The sequence below is a fragment of the Rhopilema esculentum genome, chromosome 12 (genome assembly GCF_057945365.1).
Source record: "Rhopilema esculentum isolate cy_ngs chromosome 12, ASM5794536v1, whole genome shotgun sequence".
Taxonomy (NCBI): Eukaryota; Metazoa; Cnidaria; class Scyphozoa; order Rhizostomeae; family Rhizostomatidae; genus Rhopilema; species Rhopilema esculentum.
Window position 1 is genome coordinate 5,992,170 of NC_142826.1, and position 24,901 is coordinate 6,017,070.

General features: G+C 36.4%; 1 protein-coding gene across 1 annotated transcript; it reads right to left on the minus strand.

Annotated features, from left to right (window-relative positions):
• Positions 1-150: 150 nt before the first annotated feature.
• LOC135681801 (solute carrier family 15 member 2) lies at positions 151-23,884 on the minus strand. Its single transcript, XM_065196423.2, has 22 exons — positions 23,287-23,884; positions 20,933-20,967; positions 20,699-20,792; positions 20,117-20,258; positions 19,566-19,655; positions 18,276-18,375; positions 17,393-17,483; positions 15,791-15,951; positions 15,490-15,573; positions 15,183-15,272; positions 14,721-14,765; positions 14,332-14,367; positions 13,807-13,895; positions 13,115-13,196; positions 11,827-11,955; positions 11,386-11,547; positions 10,269-10,432; positions 9,696-9,744; positions 8,788-8,856; positions 5,605-5,736; positions 4,919-5,026; positions 151-1,329 (listed from the first exon to the last, which is right to left on the minus strand). The coding sequence occupies exons 1-22, from the start codon at positions 23,387-23,389 to the stop codon at positions 1,123-1,125; spliced, it is 2,262 nt and encodes a 753-aa protein (XP_065052495.1). The 5' UTR covers positions 23,390-23,884; the 3' UTR covers positions 151-1,122.
• Positions 23,885-24,901: the final 1,017 nt, after the last annotated feature.

A 24,901-nucleotide genomic window follows, 5' to 3' on the forward strand; every position in this document is an offset into this window, starting at 1 on the left:
GTGTGAACGCGTACATAAGGACACATTTTGGTAAAGCTAGCAACAAAAGTTTAAACGCAGCCGTAAAACACATTCGCAAAGTGGAACCATTCTTGCAAGCTAAGCGTTCAACAAAAGAAAAAAGCAATTGCGCATTGACAGAGAAGATGACCAAAATTGACGGTACTATTTTTATCATTTCAACTTTTACAAGAATAACTGACAAAAAATTATAAAATATAAAATATTAGCAGTCTTTATAATTTACATCCATTTTATAAGTAGCTAGACATACAAAGTGGTAATCTAGAATGATATTGCTGAATGCACAAGTTTAAATCACAAATCCTTGATTTGCAAAAGTAGGTTACCAGTAACGAAATTAAATCATTAGCAATATTTTTCGTGAATATCCACCATGTAATTTATAAACTTAAAGTACACGTTTAGAAGTTCAAGGTGAGGTACCTTGTTACTAACGAGTCCCCTCTATAGAGCCATGCCCATAAAATTATGCCTTAGATACGAACCATAATTCATAAAAAGTCAAGATATTTCCGGAGAATGTGCTTTACATGAAACCTGTTTTTGAAGAACTTGTGTTAATGATATAAGATAAACAACACCGTTTTAGTGTCTGTGGGAGCCTGACCATAATGATGCCCCAATCCAACAACAACCATCTTAACTTGGGACCTGTTTACTACATTAAATTTAATGGACTTAGATGATTAAGGGTTAAGAATGTCATGGGTTCATTGACAAGCCACTCGTGATTTTTTATTCGTGGGCTGTAACTATCGGCTTTCATGAATGTAATTGTGCTTGTCAAAATGCATAGGAGATTTGTCCCAAACATAGCAGTCTTGACTCGTTTCGAAAAGATGGGCGTTCCACTTAAAGGATGAATGGGCAATCACTTCTCAAAACTTGCATTGAAAGCTACAAAACTCCTTGAAAGCTTCCTTCCATGCAGGCTACATCCCACTTGATTGGTGAGCCAGTTAAAGGCTACCCATAAGAAAGCAAAAAAACGTTAGAGGCCTAGTGAAGTAGAAAAGTTATTCAAAATCGGACTATCTTTCTTAGACAGCAAGATTCCCAACACCTAACATATCAATTATACAGCTATATAACAAATACCTATTTATCTTCCTTATTTTCATCTGCGTTATCGCCTTCACCATCTCCAATTTTTTCTAGCTGAATGTCGTCATTGCTGATCAGCTTCTCGAATTCACCTTCATTCCGACTTGATCCATAATTGACATACTTGTAAAAGTAGGCCATGACACTGAATATTGTAGCAACAACGGCCAGAAATGCAGAAAAGAAGAAGAACTCTTCGGCCTACGAAAGAGAGTGCGAAAATATTATCGTGGTTATTGGTATAATTACAAATTGGAATAAAGTGAATCCGTGAAAGTTCAGACTTATCAAAAACAACAACTAAAACATGTTTTCCATTGGTTTTCTCATGCTGCAGAAACTACTTTTAAGAGATTTGGAGCAAACATTGTAGTTTTGACTCGAAACAAAGCCCATTGGAGTTTCCTAACTGAAGTTTTCGAAAAGATGGGAGTTTCTCTTAGCGAATGAATGGGCAATCACTTCTGCAAAATCTGCATTGACAAAAGCTACAGAATCCCTTAAAGCTACCTTTCCATGCAGACTACATCTCAGGGAAAAACATCTTGATCGTATGCGTTCTTTTAACGCGTCTTATACTGCATAAAGCTCACAAAAAATCACTATGTATACTGCTAGTCTTCAACCTTTACGTTATCATTTACTGGCTGAAAAATACATTTAGTCTTGGCTAAAGTAAAGATTTTTGCGTCAGTTCCATCCATCATAATCCAAATAAGCTTTTTATTGATTTAAAAAAGTTGAGAAAGTCTGACTTCTGTGTTTGTAGAAGGATGAATCAAAGTTTTCGGGGGTACTAATCAATGTAACCAACGGATATGAAACCAATCAATTTCCGGTTTCCAAATAAACCTCAGTCTAGTCGCATAACTTCAATTTTTGGTTAGATTTTGAAAGAAACTTTATGACTCCTAGTGACTCATAATGACTCCTAGGGAGATGGAAACTATTTCCAGAAGGGATTAGCCTTTATATCAATTCCAGGGGGAGCTAGGAAAAAACATCGCATGACGTTATACAAAAATATCTGGAAAGATGTTTGGTGATAATTTATCTGAATCGTCTTGAAGTTTCGTGTCACATGCCTCATGGAATGAAGAATTGACAAGAAACACAGAGAAAATGTTTAAAAAAAGGGTTAATTATTGTCAAATGATGACCAGTATTGGTCAGATTGCACACTCCAGACAAGTTTTGGAAATAGTATGACAACAAGTAATAACTACGTAGAACTTTGAGTGGCAAGTGCTTCTCAGAAGAGGGGACAGAACTGTCACTTTTGTCTATTTCCAAACCCACCCTTGCCTCTAAAATTCGTCGCTACCCCAATATGCTAGTAGAATGAAGGAACAAACATGCCCCTCATCAATTTTAGCGCCAATTCGAGGTTATCACCCTTTCGCACTGTTCTGGAATTAAAGTGGCCAATTCCTAAATTGAAAATTGAATTTCAAGAAACTTAGACTAAATTCGAAGTATAAAGTGCTCTACAGACTGTTGCTGTAATTCCAATTTCCTGTCCTGTTAGACCCAAAACTGTCCTGTTAGACCCAAAACTGTCACGGTTCGCCATTCCGTTTACACTAGCACTGTGGAACCATTATTGTGGAACCGAAACGATTTTGCTCTGCTATCCGGAACAGTTTTGACCCTGCTTTGAAAGCGAACGAATTTTGTACCGTCACGGTTCCGTTTTGGCACGGGACAGTGTAAACACCTATCCGAGACGATTTTGTCACGGATTCACAAAGAGGTCTTTTGTATGGCTGTTTCAGGTAATCGAGGCTTTGATTGTGGCATAACTACGTTGTCAAATTCTGAAGAAAAGGAAATTCTGAAGAAAAGACGACCACAGAAAAGGCTTGTATTGTTTCCCAGTCCAAGCCTTGATTGGACTTTGCAGTTTTGTAGTCTAAAATAACACTGAAAATTAAAGCCACCTTGTCGTTCGTCCAAGTAAAGATTTTATCGGCCTTCCGCTCCATTTTAACTCTCAATAAAAATTCGATTGTTGACTTCGGCAGCAAAATAAAAGCCTTGGTTGACTAAATACAGCTTTTTCTAAACAATGTTTTACCATTAAATTAAGGTCGTACCCGTACAGTGTAAACGGAACGGCTAAACGGAACAATTTGGAACCGCAACAGTGTAAACACTTGCGAACCGTAACGGTACAAAATTGTCCCGGGACAGTTTAAACGGGGTCGAAAATTACTTTTGATCCAAAACCGGATATAAATTTTCAGCTTATTTTCGGTCATTATCCGAGTTTGTACTCTGAAAAATTCTTTAAGCATGCTATGTTACTGGAATTTCCTGCAATCTTGAAATTTTTCCAATTGGTCAGAGTTACCCTAATTTTCAAAGAAGGGGAGAAAACTGAAAAGTCTAACTATCGTCCTATTACAGTTTTACCTGGCATCTCAAGGTTCTTTGAAAGATATGTGACCAACCAATCGTGCTAAGACATGAATGATAATAGATATTTCTCCCCAGCTTTCGTAAACTTTATTCTAGATGACCATGCTTGCCTAAAAGCACTCACTGGATTTCAGGAAGCTATTAAGATTAGTTTTTATCGACCCGAAAAAGGCATTTTGGCACACGGTTGAACATGGCATACTATGCAAAAAGCTGAAGTTTAACGGTATCTAGCAGGAGCCGTTAGAATTGTTTGAATTAAAACTTTTACGACAGGAAGCAATGTTCTAGAGTTAAAGGGGCTGTGTCACGGTTTTGTAAACAAACCAAATACACAGGACATTGTGCGTTTTTAGCCTGACTTGCACATCGGGAAAATGGCGGATGGTGCTCCGGTGCATTGATAAGCTCGATAAATTGTATTTTCTGAGCGTATTTACTGAACATGAAATGGACAATTGCTATATTTCAGCATATATACCGACAATCGAAACGATAAGTTTATGTTAATTTGGTCTAGGCTAAGGAAATGAAGCTTCATTCAATCATGGCGAAGGTATTCCGTTCGTCTTGGTGAATTCAGATGGAATTAGACATTCTACAACAAAATGTTTGTTTTAAATTTGTCCAGCAAACTTTAATAATGTTTCTCGCTTGGACCCTCCTATTCCTTGGACCTCTCACAAGCTGTCAAGAAAGGAAGTGTGTCGTTGAACGCACAAGTCTTTTTCCACCAATCGCATGATTTCAGTTGAATGAGGCCACAAATAGTGACTTTGCACGCGTTTAAAAAAGGTTTAAAGGTAAGACGGATCTTTAAAGCTAAAAATTTAGAGTAATGAACTGAAAGTTATTCAAAAAACCAAAAATTTTGGTACAAAGATCGATAACACATTGGATTGGAAGAATCAAACTAAAACTTTTTATTTTAAGGTCTCCAGAGAAATTTGCTTTTTGAAGCATGCAAAATTCTTTCTGCCAGAAAAAACTCTGAAGACTATGTAGACATGTATAAGGGAGCCACAATTTTGCTACCATTGTTCGGGATGGGGCTGTTGTGGTCTGACCGAGGCTCCACAATGAATGTGTAATCAAGGAATCTTAGGAATACATCAACTGACCTAAATGCTAACCAAAGAAAAACTCCCAATTGGACAGAAATGCTTCTTGTTTAGAGGTCCTAGGTCTTGTAACGGACTCTCAGCTGAGTATAAACAGTCATCTTCCTTGAGCAACTTTAAACAAATATCGCCTAATTGTAAATAGGTGTTAACCATTGATCTCTCATCGAGGATGTTTATTTAAAAAACTAAATTCAGGTTAAAGTAGGGTTTTATTCTAATTTGTATAATAATAAGCAAAATCCTACCATATCTTCAGTTAACTTTGCACCAGCCAAGATAACAACAATAAGATTCCCAAAAGAAACTGTTAGTAACCAGGCAGCCATGATACACGATTTCATACTTGGCGGCGCCTGAATTATTGAGAGAAAAAATGATTATTGAGAACAAGGCCATCAGCAAAAAATGTGAAGATGTTACGATACTGAGAATTGGACGGTGCGAAAAACCTGCGTTCTTATAATTTGTTGGCGATATTCGGTAAATTTTCAGTTTTATCCCCCCCCCCCCCCCATCCAGTTTTAGGTCCCATCGATCAAGGTACGACACTGGATATACAGGAAAATTGGGTGAGGGGGACACAGGTAACTGTTATCGTATTTGATTCAAAACACATTGGCTTCAATAAGAGTTGAGAAAAATACTATAAAAAGAAGCTAATAGCAATATGCAGTTTCTAGAACAAAATATTTTTAACAAGATACTTGTCATTTAAATTAAAAAAGTTTATTTATGGCATCCAACTGCATGTCCGAGATCTAAAAAAAGGTCACTGCCCAGCCCAGAAATGTTAGGGTACCTGGATGCTCTTATTACTCGCTCTAGCGAGGCAGCCAACATTTGCGACAAAAATTTATTTACATTAACTACGACCCTGTTTATACTCGATGGAAAAATCGAGAATTTAAAAAAGGACACGAATAATTTATACCTGTGAATAAGCAAACTCCAGGCCAGTGATTGAAAAAAGAACTTCGCCAGATGTTATTACGATATATTGAGGAATTTGCCATAGAATAGAAATAGGTCGCGGAGACACGTCAGCGTAATTAACTATTTGCAGCTGTTTGGGAGAAAATATATATTGATTGTTATAAAGAGAAACACGCAATAACTGATATGAATAACAACTACGACTTTTGCTTGCATTAAAAACACGACGCCATTATTATCATAACTACAATACCATTAAAGGAAACATCTTACATTCATATACGCTGTGTTTTATAAAGCAAGCGTTCCTAAGATCCAACTTCAAGTTCACTATCATTTTTGGCGCTCAAGCCTAATCTCATCAAGGTCGATTTCCATTTGACATTTTTCGTGCGCGCGGGTATAGCGCCCAAATTTGAGCATGCGTAGCTAAGGGCTGCTGTCAAGTGGCCGAGCGCACAAAAAAGTTGAGACCCTATCAACTTTCTGGCGCTCCCAGCGGACGCAAAATCGAGACCACTTGATTTTAATCACGCATGCTCAGACTTGGGCGCTACACCTGCGCGCACAAAAAATGTCAAATGGAAATCGGCCTTCAGAGACATTTTTGAGTGCGCGTTTGAAGCGCTCAATCACTTTTAAGAGTCTCAGAAGCCAGTATTTTATAAATGTTTTAAGTGGTACTTCCCTCCTGCACCACGGGAAAAAAGCACAGTTGTTACAATGTACGATGAATGCTATTGAGAAACTGTACGAATGATGATGACGGCCTTTTAAATTTTAGCCAGTTTTAAATTTTAGCTTCCTGATCGGAGAAATTACACTTTCACCACAATTGAAAAGCAGATAAGAACATCTGAGATAAGCTTAGCATCAATTTCGAATAAGGTGCAGATGTGTTTCCTTGACCTTCTGAAAAAGGATTAATTTGATACCTATCCAATTTCTCTTTATGTTCATTTACATTTTCACAATGCTTAGCTTTTATGAATCAGTTCATTTTTTAACAAGTTAAAGAAGTCCTTGTTCTTAGATTTTCTATCAATGTTGTCCATAGTTTTGTATGTATAAGCACAATGTAATTCATTGCCCATACGAGGCAATTACGTTCCCATTCACTACACTTCAGAAATTACAATTTTTGAGTTAGGGTCAACAATAATTAAAAGATGTGAATCGATCTATGGACACGTGGCTCGTACTCCACACAGGTCCAATTTTTTTATTACTTCAGCACTTCATTGACACAAACAAATTTATTCATATTCGTTGCCATAATTGAAAATAAATCTAATTTTGTAGATATTCATTTGTTGATGTCGCCATTTATTCCAGTCTTTATTTTTTGCAAAATCAGATTATAAGCAAAGCGTTAAAAAGATAACATTTAGGTCTATTCAAAATTGATATTAACCAATTTTATCTTCAGCAAGACAAGAGGATTTGGCGTTCAAAGAAAAAATCTCACCGTTCGATGATGTCACCAGGTACGTGACATGAGTAAATATACTAAATAAATCTACCTGGCAGATTCAGAAAGCCCATGTAATCTACTACAAGAATTCGTCAGGATATCAAATGTTTGTTAAGTTATGTGAGTATCTGGCCTGTCTCAATATTCAATGGACTCACTGAGTCAATCCAAACTTTCGGGAGATTAGAGATTTAACCTTACGGATCCAATGTTTCCAGTGTGAGTTCAAGGTCAACATACGGATCCTGCATCAGATAGGCCGTTTTTTAGATTTGAGATACCTGGTTACCTTTTAAGTGTTGGGTAATTCTTTTTTCAGGAGATGTATCAGTTAAAAGGTACTCAGTTCATACGTGAATATGAAGCGGGATAAGGAAGTGACGTCTTGAAAGCTTAAGTCAAAGATAACAACTTGAATGGAGGATCTAAAAACTCAAAATAATGATTTTTTCCCTAAATCTAAGAATATAGAGTTGCCCAAACTGTATCTTTGACTGTAAACTGTTAAAAAAATTTTTCGAGCTCTATTTTAGATACTGCTGCACAGTTTGTTAAAATTCTGGTGTTATAGCTTGCCTACAGAAACCACAAAAGTCAGGCAGCCGGTCTCTATGAAATAAATCAGCTATGAATCATTGTAAAGCTATTATTGCAAACCATTACAGAATATTTTTTGCGATGATCTGGCACGGCTCGGAAACTAAAAAAATCTTGATATCCTTTTACCGCCTGCAATAGTCTAACGATGGTAGCATTACAGAAGAATTCAATAAATAAAAACGGCTTTCTAAAAACCAACTTGGTTGACTCCTAAATAACTGATTGAACAGAAACGTTGCTAACGAGGCCGTCAAAAACGAGACACCTTAAAAAAACGAGACACCTGATTATCCGAAATAATCATTTGTAAGACTGTCTAATATCGTCTCAAATATTATGAGAAATTAAACTAAATTGCGCGAGACAAGATTCAGAACGTAATCGGTAGATTACTCATTACGGTACATTATAAGTTTGATTCCCATCAATAACGGCTTTGAACTGATTTCCAAAAGAGAGGACTTACATTTAGTTTTCATGATAACGTGAAAGCGACAAGAACTTTGTCATTAAAGGAAAACACAAAAAACGATCAATATGCTATGACACAGATAAAAACCTTACGTCCGAGGATAGGATATAGCTTTAATACTTTAATACCGTAAATCCTAGAATTGCTCCCCCCCTCGAAAAAGCCCCCCCTTTCTCGAATAAGCCCTCATCATAGAACTACAAATTTTTAATAAGCCTCCATCTCGAATAAGCCCTTCCCCTAGATTTAGTTTCCACTGCTACCGTAAAGTATCGAATTCGACTCCTCGATTTGATGATTTTTGCCATCTGAGTTGCGTTTGGCGTTTTATTGAATTACCAGAAAAACTCACATTTATACAGAAATTTCTAGTAAAACAGGTCTTATAATAATGTCTTCTCAATGTCTACAATAATTTTGAAAGCCCTCCCTTGAAAAAGCCCCATCTAAAAATAAAAAAATAAATAAGCCCCCTGGGGGGGGGCCAATTCGAGGATTTACGGTATCCTTGAATTGAGGTCAAAGAACGCTAGATACTAGACTGGTGCAGGGATTTTCGTTGACACGTGGACACGTAAACTATGAAAACCTTTATACAGGAATTTCCAGATTTCCTGAACTTGTAAGATACTTGCCTTACTTTTGTCTTGATTTGACTGAATTATCACCGAATAGATGCCACCATTGCCAAAGGTCAGCTCTTTCTATAATATAATCAAACAATACTTTTTAAAATACTTGTTGTATGAAGCGACGAACCACGACCAAAATCAGGAGCATTGGTAATTGTAACGAAGATACTATCATTAAAAAACCTCTAAAATGGATAGAAATGAATTGTGATTTTTCGTACAAGAGATGCAAACAACTTCTATACTTGACTTAAGTTGACATTTATTTAATACATCTCTCTTAGGTATAGCCCATAAGGAATTATAGCCTAAACATATTTACTTCATTCCAACGTAAGACAACGTGCTAATGTACAAAATAGGTATCAAGACGGCACTAAAGTACCAGCATATTACCAAAGTACCAACACACTCTCTATAAACAAACATACTAACACTGTACCAGCAAGGTACCAAAGTGCCAAAGAAGGACCAACGCACAAACCCACTGCCTATGTGCCAACAGACTTATGAGGTACTATGGTACCAAAAGAAGTACCAACTTGAAAGAAACTCTTTTTTAGATAATAGCACTCCAGGTGAAAGCATTACACATTAAACTTAACATTATTTTGCATCTAACATTGTTAAGTTTATCTAAGATCGGATTATGAACGAAAAGGCGAGAATCAATGTCCATGCAAGAGTGGAAACTGACTGGAAAGGATAAACGGAAAGCCTGACAATAGGCTCCTTTCTTCATTAAGAGAAAATAGAATTCGTGTCATTTTGATTAATGCAGGAGTTTCGAAAACACCCGAAATAAAAAACGACCTTTGCCAAATAATTCTAAAGCCGCCGACTAAAAATGTCTATCACCATGGCTAGGGTCAAGAAATATCCCTTTCGAAACTATAAAACGTCTCACTTACCATAGCAAGAGCTCCCTGAGTCCCTTTCGCAGACACTCTGATCTTGTAACTAGGAATTAAGTAAGACAGCAATTTAGAAAAGAAGAATTGAACTTAAGTACTTGATGAATCTTAAAATCATAAAACATTACATGCAAACCTCAACAAGTTGAAAGCACCAGTCATCACTGTAAAACTATGACGTTAATATAAACGAAAGAGAAGCTATTTTGAATCATGTGAGATATTCACAGATACTTAAAATACAAATATCGAGAAAAACAATCTGATCTAAGGGCATTGTGACTTTCTAGGGTCATGTCCTTTTTGAGTGGCAAAATGGGGTGTACGAAAGGAATGATCAATCATCGATATGAATTTATTGCTACTTTGTTTGCTATCATGAATGCTCCCGATGGCAGCGTCCTTGAAAATATAATTGTGCTTATTTGTAAATTCATAGACCGTGCTTATGAAAATTGAAATTACAACGAGCTAGGAATTGATCAAATCTGGCCTTAACAGTCATAATCAGAAAAAAATACAGACTCGATAGTCTAGACTTCTTTGCTTCAAACCGAGAGGTCAACTTACTGTTTCGCATCAAATTTGTGATATCTATATGAAGAGAATGGACTCAGGTCGTATTGAACAGATTTATTTGCTTTCACGGTTACTTCCTCCATAACAGTACTACCAACATGAACAAAACGAACCAATGCTCTTCCCTTTCCCAATGGAGTTACTTGATCTTGAAGCTTTAAAATAGATGAGACACGCAATTTAATAGTCCTGCTTAGTGTGGTTTAAAGCATAAGCAAAGAGAATAAACTATAGTTGGCTTAAACTGACAGTACAAGTAAGCCAGATAGTGCATCTGTCTAACCCAGAAAATGCCGTCGTGTAATCAGCCGGCGAGGAATTTTTCACCAGGGATAGCAGGTAAATATGGCAGGGGATAGAAACATTTTCTTGGACTAGCAGAATAGGGTTAAATTTGCAATCATGATCGACGTGCTCGGGATCAGATGGGTAACTCTCATATTGATACGGAACAACCATATGGAAGAATTACCATGTGATTTTTCGTGTCAAAGAGGGACAAGATTGACTGGGGATAAAAATATCAGCTTGCAGGGGACTTTGGGAATGAAAAATGCCCGGGTTATTCGATAACTTGAAAGGGGACTCCCCGGTCAAAAAAACTTATTGTCAGGGAAGGTTTTCACCGGGCTTTCTACACAGGGAGGTTAGAATTAAAAAAGGCCACTCATGGCCATTCTCCGTTGCACTTTAATTTCCAAATATTCAAATTACAGGAGAATTTTTGGCAATTATTTCATCATTTCTAAGCGTAAATTCCGCACAAAAATTCGGTACAACAAGCGATGAGACATTTAATACATAAAATAAAACAAGGCTAGAATAATTCTATAAAGCAGCCCTAAGTATCTGATCCTACTTTAAGAGTATCTCAATTATCCCATCAGAGGAAATGCAAAAATCAAACCCCCTGAATCGTCGTGACATAATTCCTTAAGAGTCGAAGTTGGCTATAAGGAAACATATCATGATAATTTTTCTACTTCATTAAAAAATTATTTACAACATTCTAATGCAAAATGAAAAGACCACCTGGCACCAAATATAGGGCTAAAAGATAATAATTAATTGCTAGTAAAAATTTATATAACACAGTATGATACCATACCTGTATTGGAACTATGGCGCTGTGATTCAAACCAACTACCCAAGAATATGTGTAATGCTCTTTAATTTCGACTTTATCCTTAGATTTCAAGGAAATGGCACAGTTGACTGTTTCCACATCAATAGAGGTTAGCTTTGTTGGCACTGCAAAGTATTCAGTTGCCTGTAAAATAGACGATGATAATGTTTCAAGACAGTGATCAATTACAATTTTGAATTGTCCACAGCAATAGCAACATGTACCAACTTAAGTTTGAAGAAGGTGAATATATGTTATGATAAGGAATTAGCTTTGATTATATCGGTTTCTTCGTGAAGGCATAATTTCTAATCAGATTAGACTGCATAAGTTCCCTGAACAGTTGGAATAAGCAAACGAAGGTTGATATAACAAAGCGAGGAAACAATGGCATTTAAACAAATAAACCTTAAAAAGACTCACCCTTTTCTTTGACAAGATGATGTCCTTTTTAAGATTGGCACTTGAGACTTTAATTTCACACGGAACTGCATTGATTACACGGAAGTTTGCAAAACCAGTTGCTGGCATTTTAGCTACGGACGAGACGTTCTAAAAAGAAAAAGAAGGTTCTAGTGTCAATAAGTTACAACAAGGGTCCGTCTCGCATCAAAACAGCAGGGGAGGGGGGGGGGGTGGCTGGGGCTTGGGCCCAATTAAAAATATGGCAGCAGAAAAGTTCAACCAAATATAATAAAGGAGTTTTTGAGTGCGATTGCGAAATAGCAGCTGTGTATGAGTTTTCGAAACAGTTGTTAAACATTTCATCGACTATCTGAATTAGCCTAGGACCCAAGAAACCTTTTTCTCCAACTTTCTTAGGTGCAGAGGTCGGGTAACGATTGCTTATTTGCATACAAGAAGACCCGACTGGCGATCCTCACTTTGCCACCAGTGCCTGTTTACAGGTTAAAATCCTTAATATCCTAAAGTTGAAAATAAAGAGAGATACCATATCTTACTTTACCTGAATAAATTACAAACTGTTTCAAGGTTATTCTTGGTTTCTATGGTAAATTCATTCTAAATGATACTGAATGCATATTTCAAAAGTAGATAGACTATTCTCACAGCTTCTGGTCGTTATCAAGATATAGCATAAGTTTAACTGGTAAGGCTAAATAGTTAACTAAAAAAGAGTTCTTTATATAACCTCGCTTAAAGGCATTTGACACAGGTAAAAGTGGCTTACAGCCACTCGTCCACGAGCGGTTGACCAATCAAATTGCGCACAGAGAAAAACACGTGAACAGTTTCCGCCTTTCTGCAAATCGGTGAAATCCTAGAGCAGCGCACAGTGGTCTCACGTGAGCGGTTTTCAATACATTTCTTGTACGCGTGCTCTGATCAATTTGGCTTAAGTTATTTTTGGATTCGCTGTACTTATGCATGTCAAATGTCTTGCTTATTTACATCGTACATCGTACAAATAGATCATTTATAAGCCGTAAGAACTAAAACCTAAAGTAAGAACTAAAACCTAAAGCAAGAACTAAAGTTTCCTTTTCGTCTATAAAAAGGCACGGGTGATTGTACAAAATCAGTTTAGTCTTACTGTTATTTCAAGCCTCCAAGATTAAAAGTGATTTGGGTTCCTTTATGGGTCATTATGAGTGGCTTAAATGTCTTTCACTATTTGCCGCTCTGACCTCTGCACTTCTGAGCTTTGTTTCTATAGATTACTAGTGCATAATCATAACTGCAAACAAACCTCCATCCGGGATTGAAGAATTCCAGCGATGACAAATGAAATGGCAGCAAGAAACATGCCAAAGCTCATTCGCTGCAAGGGCCTAAAGAATAAAATAAGTTTCATGTCTACTGCTTAAATTTAAAGCATAAAACAACATGACACCTACAGGTTGCAACAGCTTATCCTCGAGAAACATTACACATAAATGGCAGAATTATCTCTTAGCGATTTAGATATTCAATCGGTGCATCTCTACAAATTTCTTACAGCTAAAACCCGCATTTGAAACTATAACATTAAAATCAACACAAAATTTTGAACTTCTTTAGCATATAAGCTTTCAAGAACATTAAAGGTCTATGTGTTATTCCCTTCATATTGAAAGGAATAAATGCTTTACATTGATAATAATGGAACTAGTCTACAAAACAAATGCCAGCAATGCCTATTTCATTTGCCAACTTAAAGTCATCAAAATCCTTTGAGAAATACGTCAGTTTCAGTCCTAACATTGTTAGCCAGCGATATGAAAATCAAATGGTGGACACTTCTAAACTCTGTAAAAGTAATTTTAAGCTGATGGAAACCACTGCATAATTAAGGGAATCCCCCAGTTTGATAATGGCCAGAATAGACTTCAAAAACTAATATTAGTAGTTCTAATCAATGCAACTCTAATAATAGACAAATAAAAAGTTAAAGCAGCTCACTTTGTCAGCAATCTGCACCTCCTTGCGAGTGGGTAGACAATAGTCTCAAAGAAGGGAATCAAAATCATGACAAACACAGGGTTCAAAGCCTGAAAAAACCAAAATGAATGAGTAAGTCCTCGTTTGAATACAAAGTCAAGCAAGATTCTATTGAGTTAAATGAGCGGTGATTCGTTCACTGGATGATTAAAATTAGTCTACCAAAGTATAAAAAACTGGACAACAAAATGATTGTTCTGAATTTAGTGACGGTTCAAGTAAGTGCACATGATATCGTCCAAGGATATTATAAATCCCTTGGAAAGACATCAACAACAAAGAAAACTTTCTACAAGAAGGAAGGTAGCAATTTTCCCTAAATTTGCACTTGTCTCCAAATAAGCCTCAAAAGGCTTCAAATATGAGGCAATCAACGCAAAAATCCAACAAAACCTAGATATCGGAGAAAAACTTTGTTGAGCACAGCAAAATAATTTTTTTCAGGAAATTTTAAAAATAGAGTGTATATATATTTGTCGCAAGTACCTGCATTTGATCAGGCTTCAAAGTACCAAGTGGTCCCTAAAATGTAATGCGATAAATTCATTGATTGATTTTTCGTCATGGATTGGTACGAAAAGTGAGGAGTTTTGGTTTTCGCAATGAAGCTACTAGAAGCAAACAGCATATGTTTAAAAGTGCCTTCAGAGGACAATATCAACAGTTAACGAAAACACTGACTTCTTTCAGAAAAAACCAAGGAGAAAGAGAAGACAAATAATGCATAATTCAGGAAAACTGTCTACGTTAAAAAGACAAAGAATAACAACACCACAAAACAGACAACAACAAACAAAAATGATGTAAGATACCATGTCGACCTGAGGTATAAATCTTTAAAAAATATAAAAGACTAAAAAGGAAATGGCGCTTACAATATCGCCGTTCATTTCTATTGCTTGCAAAGTCCATCTTGATCCCTAAAAGATGAAATAATCTTAACATTACCAAACATTTATCATTCTCGTATACATTTTCAAAGAAAATTTTTATAGATTGAAAGATATAGTAAACATCAACAAATTTAGCCATAACAACAGGGAATGTTTATATTATTAAAAAGGAGGATAGCTACAATTTACTGAAATCCTTAAAAACCAATTACTACAACCATGAGGATAACGTTGGTACAATGTCATTTCTGTTTTGTGCGATAACCAGAAAAAACTGACTATAAGGAATGCCACAAAATGCACTTCAATTTACTAGCCTATTTTTTTATCTATATAAGGTAGTGTGTGACCGACAATGATTTCAGCTTTGTTCAGTTAATGAATGAGTAAAAGTGATTATCCAAGAAAAAATGTAGGACTGTTGGACTTAACGAGTTTGCCTACCTGTTGATCAAAGAGCGTCCAGAACACAGGGAGTGGCAGAAACATAAAAAGGACTTTAAACAGTGCTTTTATATCCGATATTAACATCTCCTGTGAAAGATGAACAAAGACAAATATATATATAGATATAAGTACCATACAACATTGATCAAAATTGCACATTCAAAAGATTTTCAATTCTGGAAATTATTGCAACTATATACCTCAGTGACGTAAACAAGATTCAAACCTGGTGAAAAATTCTAAAGGAATTGGGCTTTCAGAAACAGACTAATACCAAATACAAAAGTACAAACAGATTAATTACGTCATATTTTTCTGCTGCCCAGTCCATCCAGTGCTCTTTCTTTTCACCGCGACCACAATTCGCTATTTTTCTTTTCAATGCAAACTGAAAATGGATAGAAGCCAATTGTATAAAATGATCGTTTCTTAAATAAGATGTAAATTTAAAGACTTTAAAATATTAGTGTTAGAAAATACTGAAAACTTAAAGGATCAAGGCAGCCCTTACTTTGAAAATGTTTTTGATCAAATATTAATTTTCCTATCCTGATCCTTCAGGTTGATGAAAAAATAAAATGTTTAGGATAAGTACAACAACTTACGCAAACTGCTTTGGCGACTTCAACAACGATGTTGCCCTCAGGTGGATATTGTTTGTACATGTTTCTTCCGCAGACGAAAATCACGACAGAAATTATCATAAGAATGGCTGGAACGCCAAAAGCAAGTGGATAACAATCATGCCCAAAGCACTCAACATCACCTGAAATGCACGGATTTAGTAGATTAGCAGTGATCAAGTCATAATTCTATCTGAGAGCATATTAATACAGTACGATTATAGTGAAACCAGGCCCTGGAATGAGAGGTGCTCGATCGAGCGCGAGCGCCTCAGAAATTTACGGGCTTGATTGCTCGAGCGCCTACTAGCTGATCCTTACAACTTCTTTCGTTCATTTGTGAATTTGCGAATTTACTTGATATAAATTTGTAGCCAATATCTTCCTTCAATATCTCTAAGAAACGATAACAATTTATTCAAATTCTTTGTTGAAAACGGAAAGTTTTTAATGACTTTGCAAATCCCAAGTAATGTTCAGATCACATATGCTATTTTCCGTTTGCCTTGCTTCTGTGTTACAGGCCTTTTCGTTTAACGCGAGCGATCACTCGCGATCGCGTCAGCACTCGCGCAAACCCAACCAGGCGAGCGTTGGGAGCAAAACGGGAAATTGTGAGGAATAAATGTCTCATCAATAACACATTTCTAAACATCTTTTGTGGCCCAAGCAAGTGACATAGACGATACAAAACCGGTATACCAAAACACCGGAATATAGGTAAGCTGAATTAACCACATCTCAACGGAAAAATGCATTTGAAAATCAATTTCACGGCGAATGTTTAGGAATACTATAGGCATTTAGTATTTGAACTAAATTAACACTTTGAAATTTTCTTGGCAGTTAAAGCGTTTTTAAAAAGGTTTGGAACAACTTATTGTGACCATCCGGCAATAACGTCTGTATGACCTTCGCGATGTACATACAGTTTATAAAGGAAGCATATTTATACTGGGTATTTAATCTTTCTTGGAATGCATTGAAGGTCATCGTAACAGTTCGTTTTCATTTGGTATTACCTTAAATGAGAGGGTGCCTTATAACAGGATCATACGGTTTTAATAAACATTACGGATATTTTTAGCATTGTTCATTATTATCGTTTGTAGAGCGTTCGCTCAAGAGAAATCACACGAGCGCTGGGCCACTAGTACGGCTTCTTACGAACGTTGATTGCGCACATTTAATAAAATATGATCAAAGACAAAAATAATCTTGGAGCTTGATCAAAGACCTGAGTGAAACCTAAGGGTTACTTAACAAGGCATTGCTTGCAGGAAAGATAATGATTGTACGTTGTTAAGAGATGCACCTCATAGGTAGGTATACAGGTTTGACTGTACACTAAGACAAGAAAATGCAGTGAGTCGAGAATGTTGTTAAACTAAAGGAATAAGCGCAATGAGGATGGAAAGACACGTTCTCGTCAACAATCGAGTCAGAAGCGACTTCTGTCGTACTTCATCAGAAAATAGGACATCTCACTGTAAGAAAACATCAGATTAAAAATAAATTTGATGATAAATCTTCCTTGAATAAAACCTGTTTAAGGCTCAACAAAATTCGTCACATCAAACGTACCTCTTAAAATAGGGGTTAACAACATGGAAGTCAAACTTCCCACATTGATTGAAAAGTAGAAGATCGAGAAGAAGCTTTGTAGTTTGTCTTCCTGTTACAATAAAATAAAAATCTGTTAGAATAAAAACATAATATGAATAGAATCTTTAATGATATGAAGGATAAAAAATTTAAGTATTTTTTAATATGATTCTTGACTGTAAAAGATTGCGCTGCTCAAATGCGAACTTTTGTCAGCGTTTTACTAATTTTGATAAAATACTAGAATTGTTTTGTAGAGCAGATAGCCAGGCAAGTTGCGACATAGGTAGCATTTTTAAAGATAGTCAGACAGACAACAGGCAAAAAAATAGGACAACAAGTCAACAATCCAGCAACATTATCCACATATCAGTCAATGAGGCCTTGCAGAAACTTTGTGGTCTCAGTATCACATGACATGACACATTTTTCCACAATTCGAACAAAGTTGTGTCAAGAGTCCACAACAAGATCTTTTTAAACTTTGTCTCAGCAAACAATGATAAATTTTGAGAAAGAGAAAAATTATGGTTTTCAAGAGATTAATCAATTTTTCTAAGCAGTCTACTCTCAACATGCCCTGAACATTTTCCCATCTTCCACCATGTCACTCTGATGATGAACAATAAGAAACTTAGTCTTGGTTCAAACTTTAAACAACATTATCCCATCAGTAAGTGTAGATTAACATAATTTAAGACAATTGCTAATAGAGCAAGAAAAATGCAAACTGAAATTGCCTGTATGCTAAATGCTAGCACCCTAAAGGGGTATTCAGTGTTTGGAGGAAAGTGGAAACTTAGCACTATCCTTGTGACTTGTTCCAGATACCTAAAAATGCATGCATCATTATAATACAAACCTGTCCGGCTTCGAACTGATCACCACCAAATGCAGAAACACACGGTTTTATCCCACCTGTTCCAATAGCAATCAACAGCAACCCAATCATGGGACCAACCCTGAATTAGAAAGGCACATATATCTTTAGAAAGTATACTTACTTAGTCACCTACAACAAGTGTGACTTATTTCAAAGATTTAAAAAAAACCTGTTTATGTAGATGAAATTCAATTTCTATCAAAGAGTTATCAGAGTTTTTTCCAGGTCTATTTAAAAAAAATATAAGCTAAACTGGTTAAGCAACATACATAAATGTAAGGGGCAACATTGCCCCTCTGATTGTTTAAAATATGCCTTTGCAATAGGTGATCTTAAGCTATGGAATTTTGCTGATTCCTAGCCATACTCAATCTCTTTGTAGATCTTAAAATCTAGGTTGAAAGAAACATATCATAGCTGCAGCCCATGAAGCCTGCTGGCTCATTCTTTAAATAAGATACAATTACCATAAATCCTCAAATTGCCCCCTCTCGAATAAGCCCCCAACCTAGAACTACAAACTGTCAATAAGCTCCCCTCGAATAAGCTTCTACTGCTACTGTAAATTCTCGAAATGGACCCCTCAATTTGATGATTTTTGCCATCTGAGGTTGCCCATGGCGTTTTATTGAATTACCACAACAAATTCATACTTTTGGTGATAATTAATTAAATTTTCATAAAGAACTTCCTACTAAAATATGTCTTTTAATAATGTCTCCTTAATGTCTACAATAATCTTATAATCTCCAAAAATATTAAAAATAAATAAACCCCCAAGGAGCTAATTTGAGGATAGGTATCTTGAAGTTGCGTTTTCTAATTATTCCATTTTTTACTAAAACTGACTTAGATGCCTTTTGATGTGGCACTTTGCCATCCTATTGTAAGAGGTTTTAAAAGTTATTTATTAATAGGTTTTAATTCATAAATATATAGCTATTTTTTAAGTACCTTCCCATTAAAAAAGCCCCACTGTCCCTAAGACCTAGGCACAATATTTTTCAAGTGTCTATTTTTTATTCCTTGAAAAAAGCTGAACTGAACTTCTTATCTTTCACAATTAAAGCATTGAAAGGAGAAAAGTTGTCAAGCATTGATTATCAACAATACATTTGCCTAACATTTTTGACAGAAGAAGTAAAAAGTTAGTACTTTGCTCATATTTATTATACATATTTGCATCAAACATATTTTGCCTTTAGCTAAGTTACAAAGTTAACTTCAGTTAAGCAAGAAAAGGTATGGAGCAAAACTGTTTTTACTTACAGTTTGACTGCATTTAAAAGACTTGGAATTGCTGTAATGGCTACTACAATATTGCCAATTGCATACACAAGAGAAATGTACAAAATGGTCCTGCAAAAAAAACATTCTCATTCAAAATTAGAATAACTGAGATAACTTTTGATAATATATTTTTTTAAATTAAAAGAAAAAGTAAATCATAACATTCATGAAACATAAAACAAGTTTGATTTTGATACTTTGTATGACATTTAGTTGGCAATCATCTTTGTACTTGAATGCAATTGGTACAACAAAATTTAGGCAATTGGTACCACAAAATTTGAAAATAGCACAGAAAACAAAAACATGTCATACTAAAGTGAAAGGTATTCTGGTTACCTTTGGATATTACCTGACGCTTGTACTCTGACCAGTGTCGGAAGAAAAGTACATTAGTATGACATGTTTCCGCCCTTTCCATGCCATTTTCAAATGCTATCATTATTTTCCAGAAAAACATACTTCACAAATCAGGGAAAACAAACAAGTACCAAATAAATTACAAAAATACACATAAATATAAAACTTACTTGTATTTTCCCCAGAAGCTATCTGCAATTATGGCCCCAAATATGGGACTGAAATAACATAGCATATTGAATGCATGGTAAACTTCAGTAGCATGATCCTTGTCCATCTTCAACATGGATGTGAGGTAAAGTACAAGAATGGCTTGAATGGAAAAGACATAAAAATCCAGAACACTGGCTTCTCATAGAACAAGTTCTGAGTAAATACAAAATTATTTATGCGAACCAAAAAATAGAAAACTTGATTGAAAAGAAAAAGGATTCTCATTGAAAGTGCTAAATAATAAAATATCTATTTTTGGGACACTAAAAACATCACTAATAAACTGAGCAATAGCATGGACAATCATTTAGAACTGTCTCCTTCCGTTTACAAGAACTATGTTTTAGAGCTGAAGACTATGGAAAAGAGAATTTGGCTGAACAAGGATATTGTTTAGAAACAACCTAAAATAAGAGTATCACTGGGGGAATAATAGTATTAAATTTCTTAAAACAGACATTAAAAGCTTTCATGATTTGAAAATTTAGATATAGGTATATATATCAAATAATTGTTTACCATCTGGCTTTCTGACTTACCATGCATCCCATAGTATGAAAACCTTTCACACAATTCATTTCCAAGAATGAAATAAACCTGGACAGGATAGCCAATTTTCTCTTCAAGAAAAGTCTAAAAAGGAAACGAAATTATATACAAATTTCATGAAATGTGAAATCAAAATTTGTTCATTGAAATAATGCTTATTGAAAATCAAGTACAAGGGGTGCTAAAAACTATGAAGATTTAGGACAATATTGTGCCGGACTTACCCTGACTTTGCCCCTTGATTTCTTTGGAGAAGATTCTACAAGAAAAAGCAATTTGGTTGGCAAAAGGATGAAAACAAAATTTTGTATTACTTTAACGCAATTCAAACACAAACTGGATTGTTCTTTATTTGTTTGCATTCTTCACTGGCATAAGCGCAGAGAATTTGAGAATTTGTCAATTGGTGTTACATTTGTTGCTATTGGTCAATGGCAGAGGTTTTTTTGCTGACTGACAGTCTGTCTTTAACCAGTAGCATCGGCCCAGGGTGGACCCTACCCCAGTTTACCCAGGTCAAATTTCTAATTTTTTTAAATCCATTGAAATAACTTTGAGGGTGATCTGATCAATTTTGTTTTTAATTTTGTTTCCAAAAAAGCCAAGGGATACGGACAATGAGTGGCTAAGTGGCAAAAGCCAAGGAATTGAAGAAGTGGCTTCTGAAAAATTTTAAAATAGATCAAAAACACTAAAAAAGGCCTTTTTCCACATTTTCTGAGAGTCTGAAAGGCATGGTCAACAATTTTCTTCTGTCCACCACAGTTTTTTTTATACTCTGGTGACTCTACTGTCTTTAACATCTATTCAATCTAACATTCCACCCAAACATTCTTTAACATGGAGGCAGTACCGAGGAATGACATGATGGTAAATAAACCCCAATTTCTTTCACCTCAATTTCTTTCACATGGTCCACACAATTTTTTATGAAATCGAAAAAATGCACTGGGGAGGGGTAGGTAACAATCTTTTTCTAAAATTTGCCTTAGGGGGATTCACCTGGTTTTAAAACACTGAAAGGAGGCAGAAAGAGAGTTGTCTTAAAGGTCAAGCCAATAACCCTCCAACTTCACAGTAGCTGGCGCTACCACTGCCTTGGCAACTTTTTAAATGCTGCAGATCTACCAAGTACCATGCATTTTGTGTGAGTATAACCTATTAGAGAAGCAAGATACAAAGAAAATGCAAAAAATAACTAATTAATTAGAGCAATAGACCTCATGCATCTGGGAACATAAAATTGACAACCATGATTTGGGTGTACATGTGCCAAGGCTTTCAAGAGACAAAATATTTTGCATAACAATCAGGTCTCCCAAGAGGTTTGGGAGGCCCTAGGGCAAAATCAAAGAAGGAAACCCATTACAAGCAGAGACAGCAGGAAATTTTTATGACTTTGTCCTTTCTCAGTCATTTGTTGGAACTGTTTAAAACTGTTCACTACTTTTGGGCATACTTTTATTATGTTTAATTAATTCCATTCTTGAAATGGAATTTAATACTTTATAATAACTCCTTGACCATGAGGCCTTGAGGGAATTTGCCCCCTCCCCCTCTTTCCCAGGCTGTAAAGTATTTTTTCTGCACTGGGAATGCCAGAACAATAGAAGATGCAACTTTACTGGCCCCTATCCCCTCCCAGAAGCCTAGGCAACAATTGCACCCAAAATTTCGTCACATTTCATACAAATTATTTTCTGGGGCAGAATTTAATTGATATATTGACAGGGCTAACAGATAACTTCTAGGTGGTCTTCAAGAATCGCCCCAGAATTTCATTAAGAACTACCACTGAGTTTTGTCTAGTTATTGTACCCTTTATTGTATCCTTTATTGTACCCTCAGTAATCACTTTATCCTGAGCACCGGCCTGTTTTAAGTTTAAGTCTACCATAGACATAGGAACAAGGGGGTACAGGGAGAACATGCAACTAAATTTTTTTGAAACAAAGGCGTTAGTCTCTAATTTTTTGGCTACATATGCAACCCCCCCCCCCCCCCCCCCACCCCCTCCTCCTCCAACGTCTATGGAGCTAGCAGAATTGATAGAAGAGTTTTTGTTGTTTTTTGAAGTGAGCGGTGGACATGGGATGTTATATTCAGGCAAGTTGTAGCCCCCCCCCCCTCACTTTTTGGCTAAAGGATGGTATCAAGGTTGTGGCTTCAAATATGATGGTGGCAAACTACAAAAGGAGCCCCCCCCCCCCACATTCTAGAGCCCCTCACTTTTAAATGTGCTCTGTCGTCCCTGATATTGGCAGGAGAGCGTTCCCTGATCCTAGGTGATCTTGTTAATAAAAGCAAAAACAGGAAATATTTGAATACGGAAGAGTTACTGGAGATAAAGCACCGAGGAAGAAAGGAATCCTGCCCTCCAAATGTCTCGGCCTCGTTGCTAGGTGTTTCTTGAGGTAGTGGAAACTGATAACATAATATAGAAACTACTATTAACAGCTTATCTAATTTCTTTACTCCCGTCTTGACTTAGATCGAGTTACTAATAGCTGTTTGTTGCACAAAAGTGCACATATACTGCAAATCAAGGCGGGAGGACGAAAGATCACGACTTTGTTACCTCTCGATCCTTCACCCTGCTCATTTGCATTCGGATCTTCAGCTAACTCCTGGTAACGATCCTCTTCACTGCTTAACTGTTCATAGCCGGCAGGCTTCGCCATGTCTTTTGCTTTTAGCTCGGCTCGAGTAATTAAATTTTAGGCCAATTGGCCTTTTGCTTGCCACGATGAGATTATTACAAATTTTCCTTCCTTAAAAAGAACATCGTCATGTTATTATTTTCCTCTCCATTTCCAATAGGTAATCTGAAACGCCGAAGTGAATTCACAGCAAATTTTGCGAGTAGATATACTGGTAAAACTTTACACTTCGACTGATATCTGGCGAATTTCTTCACCGGAAGATTCCTCCTCACACACAACAATCAGCAATTACGTATCAATAACAATAGAACGAAAGTGCCGTCATGTTAACCAGAAAAACCAAACATTTAATTGCCAGTTTTATACAGAATCTTGAGTTGGACATCAAATATCAAATGATATTTTGGTTGTTATTTTTCCATCTAAATCCGCGTAGGAACTTTTATTGAAAGCCCGCAAATTATTCCCGAGTAGCTAAGAGGTGCTGTCACCGCAAGGTTGTAAATAGCTCATGCTTGAACGAGCGGAGTTGCACAAATCGAATGCATGAGTGAATCTTAATAAACCTCAAATAACCTGCATTTGTCAGGGCGGCTAAAATTTTTATACGAACATATGTATTCATCATTTTTTGGGTACTCACAAAAACATGTAGAGAAACTGAGATAATTAAAAAGAAAAATGAGAAGCGGATTGTGGTTTGTAGAGCCCCCTAAAAAGGGGGCAATTTACATAGGGCTCAGAGTCAAGATGGAGCCAGGAAAATAAGATTTAGACGAAAAGGAATGCCAAGCAGCAGCAGGGGCGGATCCAGAGCAAACTTGAAGGAGGGGCAGTTGGTAGTGGGGGTGCTGACAAATTTTCAAAATTGATTACAAGAGTATGCTGTATACAACAATTTCAGATCCATTTTCGAAATAAACAACATAACTTTGAGGTAACTAATCCTTGAAGCAAATTAACTCGTCGGTTCCAGGAACTTTTTCACCTGATTCTCATTCTTCAAAAGGGGCGCACAATTTCCAAAAAAGGGGCACCAGACTTGCTTCAACTCGTTAAGGGAGGGGCAACTACCCCTAGTTGCCCCCCCCCCTTAACCCGCCACTGAGCAGCAGTGCACGTAGATCACTGAAGACTGGATCGAGCTTCCTATTGTCTTGAAACACCAAAGTTTGAAGCCCGTTCAATTTCAAAAGGAAGAGGGCCCCAAACAATAGCGAGAAGCCATTTCTCAAAACCAATACTTCAACGATATGGGTACGCGAGAGCTGCAATGCTATGTGTATGATTGCTGAAAAAGAACAAGGCCAAAGCAGCTGAAAACATTGCAAGGGGTGACAGAGAAGACCGTCTTCTCGCATGGGCTGTTCTGGGGCCCTCTTCTCAGATGGCGACACTCTGGTCGCATTAGAAGCTCGATCCAGTCTTTTTTATAGATCAGTGACGTAGATCCATTCTCCAAATCCAAATCACCCAAATCCAAATTATCGGTACACAGTGGGCCCTTTGTCGAAAGCGAAACGCATTTGA

Bases quoted from the DNA above. Each gene is read 5' to 3' on its own strand.
- LOC135681801 (XM_065196423.2), bottom strand. From the start codon at position 23,389: ATGGCGAAGCCTGCCGGCTATGAACAGTTAAGCAGTGAAGAGGATCGT. The intron at 15,574-15,790 runs GTAAGTTGTTGT...ATCCATTTTCAG, and splicing joins AAGTCGCCAAAGCAGTTTGC to TTTGCATTGAAAAGAAAAAT. The intron at 13,896-14,331 runs GTACTTGCGACA...TGGTTTTTTCAG, and splicing joins TGAAGCCTGATCAAATGCAG to GCTTTGAACCCTGTGTTTGT.